Below are 14,985 nucleotides of genomic sequence, written 5' to 3' on the forward strand. Positions count from 1 at the left end.
GTTATTTTCAAATTTCATGTTCAATATATCACAAATAACGATTTTGATGAAACATAGCTAAAAACCAACGCACAGAAACTCGCTTACACGTAAAAAAACTGTAAACAAAATGTGTCCATCCGTTTGAGAGAGCTACTATGCCACAGACAGACAGACAGACAGACATTGGCATCAAAATAATAACATCCTGTAGCGACTCCTAGCGCCATCTAGTGAACAACGATAGAAACTCCGACCATGTTCTACATCGCGCTATCGAAGTTTCTCAACGCGGTCGCATATATACAAGTTCCGACGCTCTTCCTTCGGACTTCGGTCCCAAGTCATAACACCTGCCTGGAGAGAGATCTCATCCAAATATTAATAACATCTTACCTCTTTCGGCGTCTTCTGGTAGAATTCGCGAACCTTCTTCCTGGGAGTGGCTTTGGAGGTCGCGAGAGAGACGGCGCTAAGCGAGCACAGAGGGTACTCGCCCTGGGAATAAAAAGAAGTCAAATGCACCACGTGTTTTGAAATAATTGTGTTCAGTGATCTTAGCAATTTTTTGCTTCCAAAAACAAACTTTTGTGTTGTTTCCAAGTTCTCAAACTATCTCTTTATATCTAAATCGGGCGTGAAATGCTGACAGTCAGGCAAATAGATGAACGGAGTTATGGCTCAGGCCTGAAATGACCGTTTTCCTAAAATGTATTTTTCCCACGCTTTTCCATAATGTCAGCACATATTTTGAATAATCTTCACAAAATGTCAGCTTCTTATAATGTCTGTCCAAGAATGACAGTTTTCGTATAATGTTCGCTTTTCAGAAAGTGCTTATTCCCAAAATGTCTGCAACCTCAAAATATCCGCCTTCTTACAATTTTGGCATTCCAGAAAAGACTTATTCCCAAAAATGTCTGCAATCATGAACATGCAACATTTATCTAAACTATCTTTATCATTTTAAAGCGAAAATCTTTTGAAAATAAAGCACACATTAAAAACAAACATAAAAAGACGATAGCCTAAATAAAAAAGTGAACATAGGGGTAAAGCAGAACTTATGGTAATGATAATATTATAGGAATGTAAACATTATCAAGAGACGACTTCCTGAGATTGTGCACATCTTAAATAGCAGACATTTTGAGAAAGCTGACAAAATAGTGCTAACATTGTGAAAACGCAGACGTTTTGAGAATTGTACATTTTAGGAAAACAGAATAGATATTTCAGGCCTGAGCCAGAGTTATTTGTGCATTTATAATATTAGTAGAATAAAGAGAAGGATATAAAGCATCCTTTAAACCCCTCTTGGCCTGTTGCCGTCCTTTCTACGCATAATGCCAAAGACGCAAAATGCCATTGTATCATCTCGCGTAAAAAAAAAACTAACCACGCATAATACCAAATACGCAGAATGCTTAATATAATTTTGTAGTTTCGCGGTAAGTTACTATATCCTCTGCCTTACAATAACGTTATATTTAGGCATTATGCGTGTTTGGCATTACCAGAATTTAGTGATACACATTTTTGTGATTTTGGCATAAGATGATTAGACCCTTCGGCCGCGTACGCAACCAGAGCTTCGTAACCAGTTGCGAAAGAAAACTTTTTCGGTCTTTTTCGAAACCGGTTGCGAAAGAAAACTATTTTGTTCTTATACGAAACCAGTTACGAACGAACACTTTTTGTTCTTGCACGAAACAAGGATCAGGGATCGACTTTTGGTTTTTTACTGAAGCTTATTTTCACAGTAGTGTTTTTTTTCAATCAGAATCGACACAGACACAGTGTTGACGGAGCTCCGCTCGCGCGGAGCTCCTACTTTTGGGTAGTTTTGGCCCTTCGGGCCGATGTTAACTTAACATAACCTAAACCTACCTATGTTTCTGTGTCGATTAAAATTGGGAAATTGAAATTTGTGAATGAGTTTCAAAAGAAGATTCTATGTTCTGTATGGGTAACCAGTTTAGAAAACAGAATTATTTTTCTTCATTCGAAACCAGGTTTCTGAAAAAGAAAAATAATTCTGTTTTCTAAACTCTTTATTGTACAAAATAAGTAAACAATCACATATATTGACTTCAGTTCCTATGTCCCCTGGATAATAAGGTGTATATAGTCTTTGCTGACTTTTTAACGGTCGAGAGGTTTCGTACAAAGAAGAAAAGTGTTCGATCGTAACTGGTTACGAATAAGTAGAAATTAGTTTTTGATCGCAACTGGTTTCGTACAAGGCAGAAATAGTTTTCGATCGCAACTGGTTACGAAGCTCTGGTTGCGTACGCGGCCGAAGGGTATTAGAGGTATATGTGTCGAGAGGGTTGCCGTTATTACCTCTTGCCTCTTCTTGTCAATGAGTGCGTTCATGTGTATGCTCTCCCACTCGGACCTGCAGTGGATCCTCAGGGCCTTCAGGTCGAGCTCGTACTTCGGTTCACGCAGCAAAGGTTCGCGCTGCACCACCTGTATAAACACAATCATCAATGGAGATTTTATAGCCTACGCAGTTGTGAAAAAAATCCTCGTGTTTGAACCTTTTGATCGGTATCGTAAAATTCTTTTTCACTTCTCATGCTCGTAATGTTCGTGTTTATGCTGGGTCTGGGCGACATAAAATGACTTTTTATGCTCAGTGCATAAAATAAAATCTTCATCAATAATAAGGCAATCAGGCCACAAACAAAAAAGTTTCTATATATTTTTAAAATATTTTTAATCTCTATAAAACTAAAAAAATCAATCAAATTAACCAAGAAAACTAAATATTTATAATTATTTAGCAATGCATGAAAAATAAAAGGTACCTAGTAAGTGAACAATGTTTCCACTGTTGTTATTTCATCTCCTCGCAATCGAAGTGAAAAGCAGAGTGTAAAACTCGAGCATTAAACCCATTTTCCCCTCGACGTGTCTATCCACCCTCGCAGTACCGGCTCGGGTGGCTACATGAACGTCTCGGGTAAAATGGCTCGTTTTATGTTCTCGTTGTACAATCTACTATTTGATCGTTTCAAGTCCGACTCCTGGTTTCAGACAGGGGATTACTTAAAAAAAATGCAGTTCCAGCCGCGAGGACCAAAGAAATGGACATACATACGCTCAAAAAACATAACCCTTCTTTCTTTGGGAACTCGGGTAATAAGGGCTGTACTCACCTCTATTTCAGTGAGGGCGATGGGGGGCTTGGGCGCTCCCTTCCGGGCAGAGTCCAGATCTCCGTAGTTGGCCAGGAAGTCCAGCACGAACGAAGTCACACCGGCGTAGCGGAGGAACGCTCCCGCCCCGTACCTGACAACAATTGACATTACAACCTGGCAAAATTGCACATACAACCTGAGAACAATTGACATTACGACCAGAGACTATTCGTATGCGGAATCTGTCATTTGATTGCGATCGCGAGTGTCAGAAAGGCCTCTGAACCTGACTTACCTTTGAAGACCTTAGAATTCACGAGATAACTAGGTCCTACTTATGACAAAGTTTTTAGTCAGATGTTTCCATGGCTAATCGGCTTGGCAATTTGGAGCCAATTTGTCTTATTCTCTATTTGAGAACTATAAAATGTGATCCTTCGCGGTTTTAACATAATCGAATCGGTGGAAACGATATTTAGGACCCCCTGACCATTGCAGTAGGTATAATAAATGCGTTGCAAGCTAAGAATAAATAAATAGACTTATTATTTACTAGCTTTTGCCCGCGGCTTCGCCCGCGTTGAATTCGGTTATCACGCGCTGTTCCTTCGGTAACTGTGCATTTTTTCGGGATAAAAAGTAGCCTGTGTCACTCTTTGTCAGCGTATTGCGGCTTGCCGTAACATTATGCTGAGTGGGACCCACTTTATACTATTCGATGTTATTTTTATTCTTTCCATCTAATGTATTTTTATGTGTATCGAATATGTGTAAATAAATATTTCTCTCTCTCTCTCTTGGCCCATAAACTATCTCTATGCCAAAAATCACGTGGATCCGTCGCTCCGTTTCGACGTGAAAGACGGACAAACATACAAACGCACACACCTTCGCATTTCTAATATTAGTACGGATTCTTAGTTTGCTAGACTTGCATCTTTTTACGTGCAACGTTTTTGATGGGATATATATATCCAAGAAATATACGCGGATTCCCACTACCCTGACGATTATGAAGAAAACGTAAACGGTGAAGGAATAGGAGCTCCGCCAAGCGGCGCATCGTTACTGCCTAGTCACTTACAGCTTGTGCGGCGTGCCCCGATCATCCAGCATATGCGGGTCGAAGATGTAACAGACGGTCTTGCACTGCGAGCCGGCCTCGGGCGGCGGCGGGTGCCCCCACACCAGGAAGTGCTTCGTGCCCACAGTCAGGATCATCATGTACGTGGAGCCCACGCGCTTCTCCATCAGACTGGGGAGAGGGAGGTTTTAGAGAGCTAAAGATTTATTTTATTTATTTATTACATTTCACAGCAACAGTTAAACCAAAGCACTGTGAAATTCAGATACAATTTACACAAAGGATACACATAAAAACAAAAATAAAAGGTAGATTACCTACTTAGTTAGTATTTCACAGAAGAAGGCCGTCATCTCGCAGAACCTCAAACATTCATCACACACTTCTAACCATCTACTTGCAAACAAATCACAGCTAGGGGTCAATTCGAGAAGCGAGTTTATCCGGTGCAAACATGGACTGCCCCCCCTGGAAATTGTATGTTCTACAATATATTATGCCCCGTTTACCTATGAAGCAGGATCCCTTGCGGGTGTTTGCCCTACACACTACATATACCTTGTGTTTCATGTAGGTGTCTTTGTGTAGTGTGTATGACAAAATAAGCGCGGGCGATCTGACTTAAAAAATCTGACTTGCCCCTCCCTAGGCCAGAAGCTGGGTACGCCCCCTGGGTGCAAAGCTCGAACCAGAAGAGGTTTTCTGCGAGCCACTGTTCGTGCTGCCGGCGCCGCTTATAAATGGCGACTGGCCGGAGAAGAAATTTAGTCGGTGAGGGAACATACAGACGCATCAACTGAGCCACTAATTCAGGACAATCAGAATCTCCACGCAAAATACCAGTGGGTATAGTAAGCCGTCTGTAATCTTGCCTCACCTCCAAGTAGCTGAAGCCTAAGACGCCCAAAAGAATTTGGTAGGGTATTAGAAGATCATTTTTTCTACTAATCATCATCATATCAGGCGTAGAATATCCACTGTTGGCCATAGGTCTACCCCAAAGGCCGCCATTTGCTTCGGTTGGAAGCGGCCTGCGTCCACCGTGAACCCACGGCTTTAACCAGGTCATCACACAGACTCCAAATAACTGTCATAATTTGATTGCTTAGTAGCGACATCTCTTGACGACTGGGTGAGCGGTTAGTTCCGAAAGTGTGTTACGTCTCTCGATGAGAGCGAAACATAGATGTCGCTAGTGCTGCTGCTTAAGTAGCGTAGTAGAAAATAAGCAGCCTGAGATATGGGTGCATAGGAGAAATTCGTGCCTATACTCCTGTCCAGTGGTAGTGCAGGGGTATGGCACGCAGCACGGAATGCTGAGGACCTGGGTTCGATTCCCAGCGCTGGTCTCTTTTTCTGGTTTTTTGTGCATCCATGTCTCAGTTTGTATTTTCAACCAGGTCATCAGTCCATGAACTAAACAAAATTCTTTGCTCACCAGATAACATTCGATAGCATGGTGTTACCTTTGTGCTACTAATGTAATTTTGACATCCCAAAGAAAATTGATTAAGGGGTTCCTAGACGGGCCATATTTTCACTGCAATTTGTGGCCGGCAACTATTGGTGTCCTTTTCTTACTCACATGTTAGACAGGGACACCATTAGTTGCCGGCCACACATTGCAGTGAAAATATGGCCCGTCTAGGAGCCCCTTTACGAAACGGTTTCAGCCTGGTCCCTCATTCAGTTTTCTCAACTGCGGCCCGTCAGCACTCACGCCATGAGGTCCGGCCCGGCCTGGATGTTGTCCGGGTGTTTGGCGAGAAGCCCCTTGTCCGTTTCCACCATTTTGACGGTGTACTTCGCCTCGTGGAAGAACAGCGACGTCAGCAGCTGTTTCAGCTCCAACTGGGGCTTGCCTGGAGAGAGCACGGATTGTAATGCAAATTCATTTTTTTCAACGGGCACTTTTACACGTCATTTTTTAGGGAAACGGAACCCTAATAGGATCACCCTTTGTCCGTCTGTGTGTCTGTCAAGACCCTTTTTCTCCGGAACGCGTGGAGGTATCAAGCTCAAATTTATACCAAATACTCAAGTCTACTGTCCCTCAGAGCTGTGAAAATATCAAACTTCTAAGGCAACGCAATCAAAAGATACAGCCGTTTATGCTGCAAATTTTCGACATTCGCAAGGGAATTGAAACCTACGGGGTACTTCCCGTGAACTCAGAATCTTGAAATTTGGTACGAAGCAACTTCTTATAGCACAGATAAAAGAAAAATTGCGAAAAGCATACATTTTTATTTACATCATATAATAAAAATATTTTTTTATAAATATTTTTTTAATAATTTGTACAGAACCCTCGGTGCGCGAGTCCGACTCGCACTTGACCGGTTTTTCTTAAACCACCAGCGCTTTCGGAAAGACCATCATTGCCAAGAAGAATGCGCCGAAAAGTTGGAAAATCCCCGACTTTGTCACTTTAAAGTTCAATATATCAAAAAACAGCTGAACCGATTTTGATGAAACATATCTAAGAACTATCGCAAGAACACCTGCTTTCAAATAAAAAAAACCGCATTCAAATCGGTCCACCCGTTTAAGAGCTACGGTGCCAAAGACAGACACACAGACAGACACACATAGCGGTCAAACTTGGAAAAAAAACTAATAACACCCCTCTTTTTGCGTCGGAGGTTAAAAACTACAGTAAACACACACTGTAAAATTCGAAAGGATATACAGTTGTGGTCATATAATTAAGAACGATTTTTTATAGAGAAGATTTTTTCAAACTGACAAGTGTTACTAACTGTATGTATATTTTTGTACTTCTCTCGGTATCGTAAAACTTTTCCTTACTAGCGGTAAGTTCATTTATACATATAATTGGCTAAAAAATAAATAGATAAACTTTATATATTACATCTAAACCTAGTATTACTACTTACTGGCTGGTCATATAATTAAGAACGCTGAATAGTTTATTTTTTATTCAAATTTAAATAGAGAACGAACCGCCGCTTTGTGGTTTTAGGTTATTATTTGAATAATTTTGGCGCCATTTAGTGCCGTAAAAGTCTTAAAGGCGATTGCTTCATATAAAAACGAACGGGGAAAAATAAAAGTTGTGATAAATCTACAAGAAAAGTAATACTAAAACTTCGCGACAAGAATTGGTCGTATAAACACATAGCCGATCATCTGCAATGTTCAAAAACTATGGTTTTCCACGCCATAAAGCATTTTGCTACGTATCAAACTACTTCAAATGTTCCGCGTGTACCTAGACAAAGAAAGTCATCTCGTCGAGATGATCGAAATATCGTTCGTTTGGCAAAACAACATTCTTTTAAAGGGTCTAATGAGTTGAGAAAAGAATATTTTGGCGAAAACAACCCTTCAGCAATCTCGGCACGCAGTATTCGAATGCGTTTGGTGGAAGAAAAGTTGCACGGAAGGATAGCAAGGAAGGTGCCTATGTTGAAACGGTGTCATAGGCAAGCCCGGCTTGCATTTGCAAGAAGATATGAAAACTGGACAGTCAGACCGTGGAAAAACGTTCTTTTCTCTGACGAGACAAAACTAAATAGGGTATGTTCTGATGGCAAACGATATGTAAAACGGCCTCCAAATAAAGCATCCGACCCAAAGTACACAAAAGTAACTTTAAAGCATGGCGGGGGAAATGTAAAATTTGGGGATGTTTTTCTGGACATGGTGTTGGACCTGTTAGGCTGATAGAAGGAAATATGGATCAATTTCAATACAAAAACATACTGGAAGAAACAATGTTACCATATGCTAAAGGCGTGCTTCCGGTTATTTGGACATTCCAGCACGACAATGATCCCAAGCATACTGCACGTACCGTTAAGGAATTCCTCACATCGCAATCAGTTTCTGTCTTAGATTGGCCAGCCAACAGCCCCGATCTTAGAGCAATAGAGCATCTTTGGTGCGAAGTCAAGAAAAAAGTTTCAAATCGACAGTGTGGCAATTTAAGAGAACTGTATGACGTATTCTTAGAAGAATGGAACTCTATCTCTCTTGCGAACTGTCAAACAATGATAGATTCAATGCCTCGCCGGTGTAAGGCAGTAATAAAACAGCCGTGGACATGCTACTAACTATTAATTTTAGTTAAAATGTATTACATTGCTTTTTTTTCTGTACAAACTTCACGTTAGTGTGATTTAGTTAATCTGAGTTTCAAATAAAAAAACTTTCGAACCGTTCAATAAATCGTTCTTAATTATTTGTCCAGCTTCATTACTATTTGAATTTGTTACTAAAGAGAATAAAAACAAAATTTGTAAAAAAATAACAGTAATTTTATTCTTTATTCTAAATCCCGTTTGCTCTATTCATGTGGCTATTTCATAACGTAACTAGTTACTTCTAAGAAGGACCCACGACTACACATGACATGATTTAGTTAAAAATAATCTGGAACTTCAATTCGTTCTTAATTACATGGCCACCACTGTATATATATGGATATCTATGGATTACATGTTGTATAATCCTATTCTTAATAGTAGTTTGTTCAAAAAGGGACTAAAACAAGCCATAATGACACGAGATGTTTAGCCACCCGAGCAGAGCGAGGGTGGCTATAGTTCGAGTGGCATTATGGTTGTTTAGTCTCGCGTTAAGCACTCTACTTTTCACTAATGGACAGGCCATCTGTTCAAAATACAAATAGCAAAAAAAAATGTTGCGCGGTTTTTTTCTTATATTTAGCCAACAGTTTCAAAATTGAAAACTATTTTAAAGAAAACTAATTGGACTATGCATAATAAAATGAATTCATCCTTAATATAATTGAATCCATATTACTAATATTATAAATGCGAAAGTGTGTGTGTTTGTATGTTTGTCCGTCTTTCACGTCGAAACGGAGCGACGGATTGACGTGATTTTTGGCATAGAGATAGTTTATGGGCCCGACAGTGACATAGGCTACTTTGTATCCCGGAAAAATGCACAGTTCTCGAGCGAACCGCATTCCACGCGGGCGATGCCGCGGGCAAAAGCTAGTGGATTTATATTCGTAATTAATCATTAATTGTTTCACGAAATTAAAAAGTGTTTTTTTTTATATATTTTTGCACAGTTGTCATTTTGAGGTCATTTTCCACGCCCTAAAAATCCGCCATTCACAAACACCGTGTTGGCTGTTTAAGGGTTTCCAACGTAAATAAAAAAAAAAAATACTTTTATCCCTGGAGAATAAAAAGGAGCTTTAGTCCCGCCCGATATGCAGAGACTAAAGTAACATTTTAAGAGCATGAGAAGTGAAAAATATTTTGTAATGCAAACTTGTTTCTTTTTAATTTTGTTTGGTGAACCCAACCCATCAATCAATTCAATGTTCACCTTGTCATTGCCGCCTCCCCATACCTTTATAGCACTTGAGCGCGACCATGCACTGGTGGTAGAACCGGTCTCCGGTCTCGATCAGCTCATCCACGTCGCGCCGCGTCAGCTCTGAACTCGCCTTCTCTTGGAGCAGCACCCGGCAAGCCACCGCTATGCAGCCGGTCTGCGAGCCTGGACCAAACAAACTTGATACGAACCGACTCCGAATAACTTGAGTATGTCTACCGTACGGATTACTAATGTATGGGCAAAAAACTTTTCCCAAAGTACTTATCACATCCCAAAATATTTTACTCAAGTTATCATTTGGCAAAAAATCATTTGGCAAAAAAATCTTATCGCAATTTTACAGTTAATAATTTTTTTTTGACAAATTATTGTTTCACAAATAATTACTTAGTCATGTTTCATATTTATTTTATTACCATGTATTATTTAGTCAAATGTATCGTTTGGCATAACGTACTCTTCCCAAAATATCGCATGATATAATTACCTACTTTTCTGGTAGCAGTTGGTTTCTGTGGTTTGGTTTGTGCAAAATGTCATTTTGAATAAACATTTTTTTGAAATACAATATTAGCCAAAAGAAAACATTTGCTTAATAAACGTTTGTCGTAATAAAATTTGACAAAGTAAAATTATGCCAAATGATAATTTGACCAAATGAATAAAATGCGAAATGTAACTATGCTAAAGATTCATTTGGGAAACTTATCGCAGTACGTCGCATTAGATAAGTTTTTAGGGAAGTGAAATTTGGCGAATTATATTTTGCCGAAACGACAGTACACCCTACCGTACGCATTAAGTAGGGGATTCATAACTGAATTGAAAGGGTGAGGATGCAATAGCATTTTTCATCTCATCACACTTGCTGTATACTAAAGGACAATGTCTTCAATTGTTCTCGCGAGAGTTATGGATTTACGTATAGCTTTTCATCTCAAGGGAGTTATTACTTTAGTTAAAAAAAAAATTATAACAAAAAATTGATCCGACTACAAAAAACCAAGAAAATAATTTTCTACAAGTCTGAAGTCAGTCGGTGCCTCAGCACGAGCCAGCAGGAGTGGACCTAGAGTCATCTACCTGCTTCACCACCCGTTTTACCATATGCATTACGAGGAGCATAAATTGCTTAGCAACTGTGTCAAAGTAATTACAATTTAACCCGCGAAATACTTGTTATTGAGTAGTAACTCCGATGGTCAACTGTGGTCTTCATCATCAGTTCCACTTCACCAAATGATGATTTTCAAGAGCAAATGCACGAGTTACTACTAAATATATCCAATTTACTATAGGTGTCCCTACAACATTTGAAGAGTTCCCTCGATTTCCTTAAGATCCAATTATCAGATCCTGATTTGGGACCTAATTGAAGACATTCCAAAACGCAAAAAAAAAAACAAATCGGTTCATAAATGACGGAGTTCTGAGGTAACAAACATAAAAAAAAGGTTTCAAGTCAGCCAACGTTTTATTTTCATCTTTAAAACTTAGCTACTCGTATAACCCACTTTTACACCATTAAAAAAAATTCCACGCATGAAACTTCGTAAATTTTATATTTTAAATTTGTAACAAATTGTTTTGCAATAATTTTAGTAAAGCCCTGTTTAAGGGCATAAGTAGCAATATGTATTTGTATTGAAATTTGCACTTATCTAAACTAAAAAACAAATCAAATTAAATCATCCAACTTAGACGACCAGATGGCCTAGTGGTTAGAGAACCTGACTACGAAGCTTGAGGTCCCGGGTTCGATTCCCGCGTCGGGGCAGATATTTGTATGAAAAATACAAATGTTTGTTCTCGGGTCTTGGGTGTTTAATATGTATTTAAGTATGTATCTATCCATATAATTATATTTATCCGTTGCTTAGTACCCATAACACAAGCTTTGCTAAGCTTACTTTGGGACTAGGTCAATTGGTGTGAATTGTCCCGTGATATTTATTATTTATTTATTATAACTAAATACGATTCGTTGCTGATAGATGTGAGTCCACCCTCAGGAGTCAGAAGTCAGGACTCACCACAATGAGTGGAGGAGTATCTCTTGGAGTTGCACGCGATGCTGCCCTGGAGCATCATCTTGTTCTTGTCCACTTTCATAAAGTTGTGCCAGATCTGCGGAAGAAGGCGTGTAAAGCTGTTTCACCGCCAAATTGCACAAATTTCCAGCTGTTCAAGCGCATACAGCACATACCCTCCTGAGCCTGTTGCACTCGTACATTTCCCTGGTGACCTCTTCGGGCGGCACGCGCATGCGCCGCGGGCGCGGCCGGCGCCGGCGCCGGTACGGCGGGACCCACCGCCGCGTCGTCAGCTCCGGCAGCTCCACCATCTGCGAACGTGCTCCTTTTAAAGGCGCTGACACTACCGCGATGCCACGCCACGTACTCCGACGCATGTTACTATCGCGTGTAACCGACGCATGTAACCGCCAGAACGGGGACAAAAAAACGAGACAGACCAGGATCGATCGCTCTACAACACCATTTTGACACGTTTCTCCCAAAAAACGCTATATTTTATTGGAATTTTAAAGCAATTCGATTCTTTGACCATGGGAATCGCGAAAAACTTGAGAAAATATGATATTGGGTGTGTACATTTTGTATATTATGGGGCTGTTTCACCATCCATTGATTAGTGTTAACTTGTGGTTAGGTGTGATGCCGTCTCTATTTGTTTTGTTCGAATAGACGGAGACGGCATCACATTTAACCGTCGGTTAACGCTAATCATTGGATGGTGAAACAGCCCCTAAGCAAAATAAAATCACAAGTTCGAATTTCGAGCCAAAAACGAGCGATCTATTATCTATGAGAGTGTTGCCATTCAGGGAAAAATAAATCTATTTAGTATCCTGCACTGCAGTCTGTAAAGCTCTTTACCCATTCATTGCCGCGCACCAGATTACGCTCGGCTTAGAGTCATGAAATTTGGTATACATGTATGTAAACAGCTGGATGTCTGAAATAATACATATAGGCTACTTTTATTCCAATATTCCCACGGGATAGTTGTTCTTAACACAACACCTCAATGAAGGTTAAGATATAAATTTTGGGATTTCCCACGGGAATTTTGTAAAATCCCGGAATTTCAATTGTAACTACCAGATCGAACTATAACTATAGTTTAGAACTATAGTTTACGCGTGCAAAGCCACGGGTAAACTATAGTAATTGAATAATCAGACTAACTTAGGTACCCTTTAATTAGGGTTGCCATCTCCAACCTTTGAAGCCCATTTCGTTTTAAAGCCAGGACTATATATGAGAGCAGTAAAAAAACCGGCCAAGAGCGTGTCGGACACACCCAAAATAGGGTTCCGTAGCCATTATGAAAAAATTAAGTAATATGTTTCTAAGGATTTAGTACCTAATTTATACGGAATCTTCCATAGTTAGGGTTCCATATATGCCCAGTGAGTCGTTTTTGAACCGTGCAAAAAAACCCGCGAACTTGTAAACGAAATAGAAATAGAAAGAAATAGAAATAATATTTATTCACTTGAACAGCGGTTACAGAGATGTTCGGTTGGTACACATAAAAATGAGTAGAATGTTCAGCACTCTCGCCGGCATCACCAGCATGTGAATATAAAAGTTGCAATTTAATTTCATGCAATAATTAACAACTAAGAACCAAGTAGGCCAAGCAACTTATAAAATTAAATAATTTATGGAGATAAGAATTATTAGCAGACACATTTATTTATTACTAACATATTTTAAGGTCATACACTAACATTTTTATGAAAATAAGCTATTATTATTATCATTATCATTATTATTATTATTATTATCATTATCATTATCATTATCATTATCATTATTATTATTATTATTTAGACATGTCACTCTTAATGCATTAGGATGGATATATTATTTAATTCGATCAATTTCTTTTGGATAGGAAATCCTTTATACAATAGAATCTTTTTTTTAGTAACCATTTAAAAAGTGCGCTAACAAATTGGTTATATTTCAAGTCAGCAATATCTCGTGGAATATTGTTAAAGATCCTTACTGCCATATTGTAACAATTCCTTGAGCGTAATTTCGAAACAGTTTTAGGTAGTACTAGTCTCTTGGGATACCTAGTATTGAATTGACAATATTTTTTGAGTTGCGTAAATAGGCTAGGATTTAATTTTACGAATTTGCACATCTCTAGTATATACAGCGATGGTAGGGTTAATAGTTTCATGTCATCAAATAGTTGTCTACACGATGTTAAGGGGGGCTTATTGCAGATGGCCCTTATACATTTTTTTTGACTGATGAACAGTCTATTAATGTCATAGGAATTTCCCCACAGCAGAAGTCCATATCTGAGTACTGACATTACATAACCGTGGTACGCTAGTAGCGCCGTGTCTTTATTGACGACTGCTGCAAGCCTTCTAATTGGGTATACAAAACTGTTTACCACTCTACATTTCTTTTCAATTTGGGGTTTCCAAGAAAAATTCTTATCTAATATTATGCCTAGAAATTTGAGCTCATTCGTCTCAGATATAACTGTATCATTATATTTCACAACAATGTCAGCACCTCCTTTCCGATTATAAAATTGCATATATTTAGTCTTATCAAGGTTAGCTTTTAAATTATTGGATTCTAGCCATCTTATTACCTGTTCTATCAGATTATTAATGTCATCATTATAGGTGTTTATACTGTCACATGGAATTATTATTGAAATGTCATCAGCAAAAAGAATACATTTATATTTAATTACACTAGGAAGGTCATTAATGTATAATAAAAACAACAATGGGCCCAAAACACTACCCTGCGGTACACCGACATTGCAGTTTTCGTATTTGGATCTAACGGTACCTGATAATAGTCTCTCATTAATATTGTCTACTTGTACACACTGGGTCCTGTTACTTAAGTAACTTCTAAGCCAATCCAAAGTAACACCTCTGATACCGTACATTTCACATTTAAGTAGAAGGCGCTCATGTGAAACAAAGTCAAAAGCTTTGCTCATGTCAAAAAATACGGCCGAGACAGGATTATTTTTATCGACATGTTCCATTATACCGTTGACTAACATAAAAACGGCTAATGAAGTAGATTTGCCTTGCTGAAAACCATTTTGCTCATCCTTTATTATGTTGTGCTTGTTGCAAAAAGCTGTGATTCTGGCATGCATTGCCTTCTCAAATATTTTGGATAGCACGGATACCAAGGTTATTTGACGATAACTATCTAAATCATCCGTCTTGCCCTTCTTGTATAGTGGTTTTACAATAGAAACCTTTAACCCTTCAGGAAAAACCCCCTGTGTAAAAGAAAGATTTAACAAAAAAGTTAGAATGGGTGCAATTATTGGGGCACATATCTTGATGATCCGAGTCGATATTTCATCATATCCTACTGCAGCAGTGTTTTTTAACGATTTGATAAT

At 38.9% G+C, this 14,985-nt stretch overlaps 1 protein-coding gene across 2 annotated transcripts in view; it reads right to left on the reverse strand.

The window, feature by feature from the left end:
* Window positions 1-14,985, reverse strand: part of LOC141443873 (uncharacterized) — a 55,273-nt gene that overhangs the window by 29,292 nt on the left and 10,996 nt on the right. For both annotated transcript variants that reach the window (XM_074109235.1, XM_074109236.1), the window contains 8 exons: window positions 11,762-11,899; window positions 11,589-11,682; window positions 9,568-9,717; window positions 5,933-6,074; window positions 4,213-4,383; window positions 3,147-3,279; window positions 2,326-2,454; window positions 376-477 (listed from right to left, as the gene is read on the reverse strand). In XM_074109235.1, the coding sequence (XP_073965336.1) occupies window positions 376-477; window positions 2,326-2,454; window positions 3,147-3,279; window positions 4,213-4,383; window positions 5,933-6,074; window positions 9,568-9,717; window positions 11,589-11,682; window positions 11,762-11,899 (1,059 nt within the window). The remainder of the gene's footprint in view (window positions 1-375; window positions 478-2,325; window positions 2,455-3,146; window positions 3,280-4,212; window positions 4,384-5,932; window positions 6,075-9,567; window positions 9,718-11,588; window positions 11,683-11,761; window positions 11,900-14,985) is intronic.

This window comes from Choristoneura fumiferana, chromosome 28, assembly GCF_025370935.1.
Source record: "Choristoneura fumiferana chromosome 28, NRCan_CFum_1, whole genome shotgun sequence".
Classification (NCBI taxonomy): domain Eukaryota; kingdom Metazoa; phylum Arthropoda; class Insecta; order Lepidoptera; family Tortricidae; genus Choristoneura; species Choristoneura fumiferana.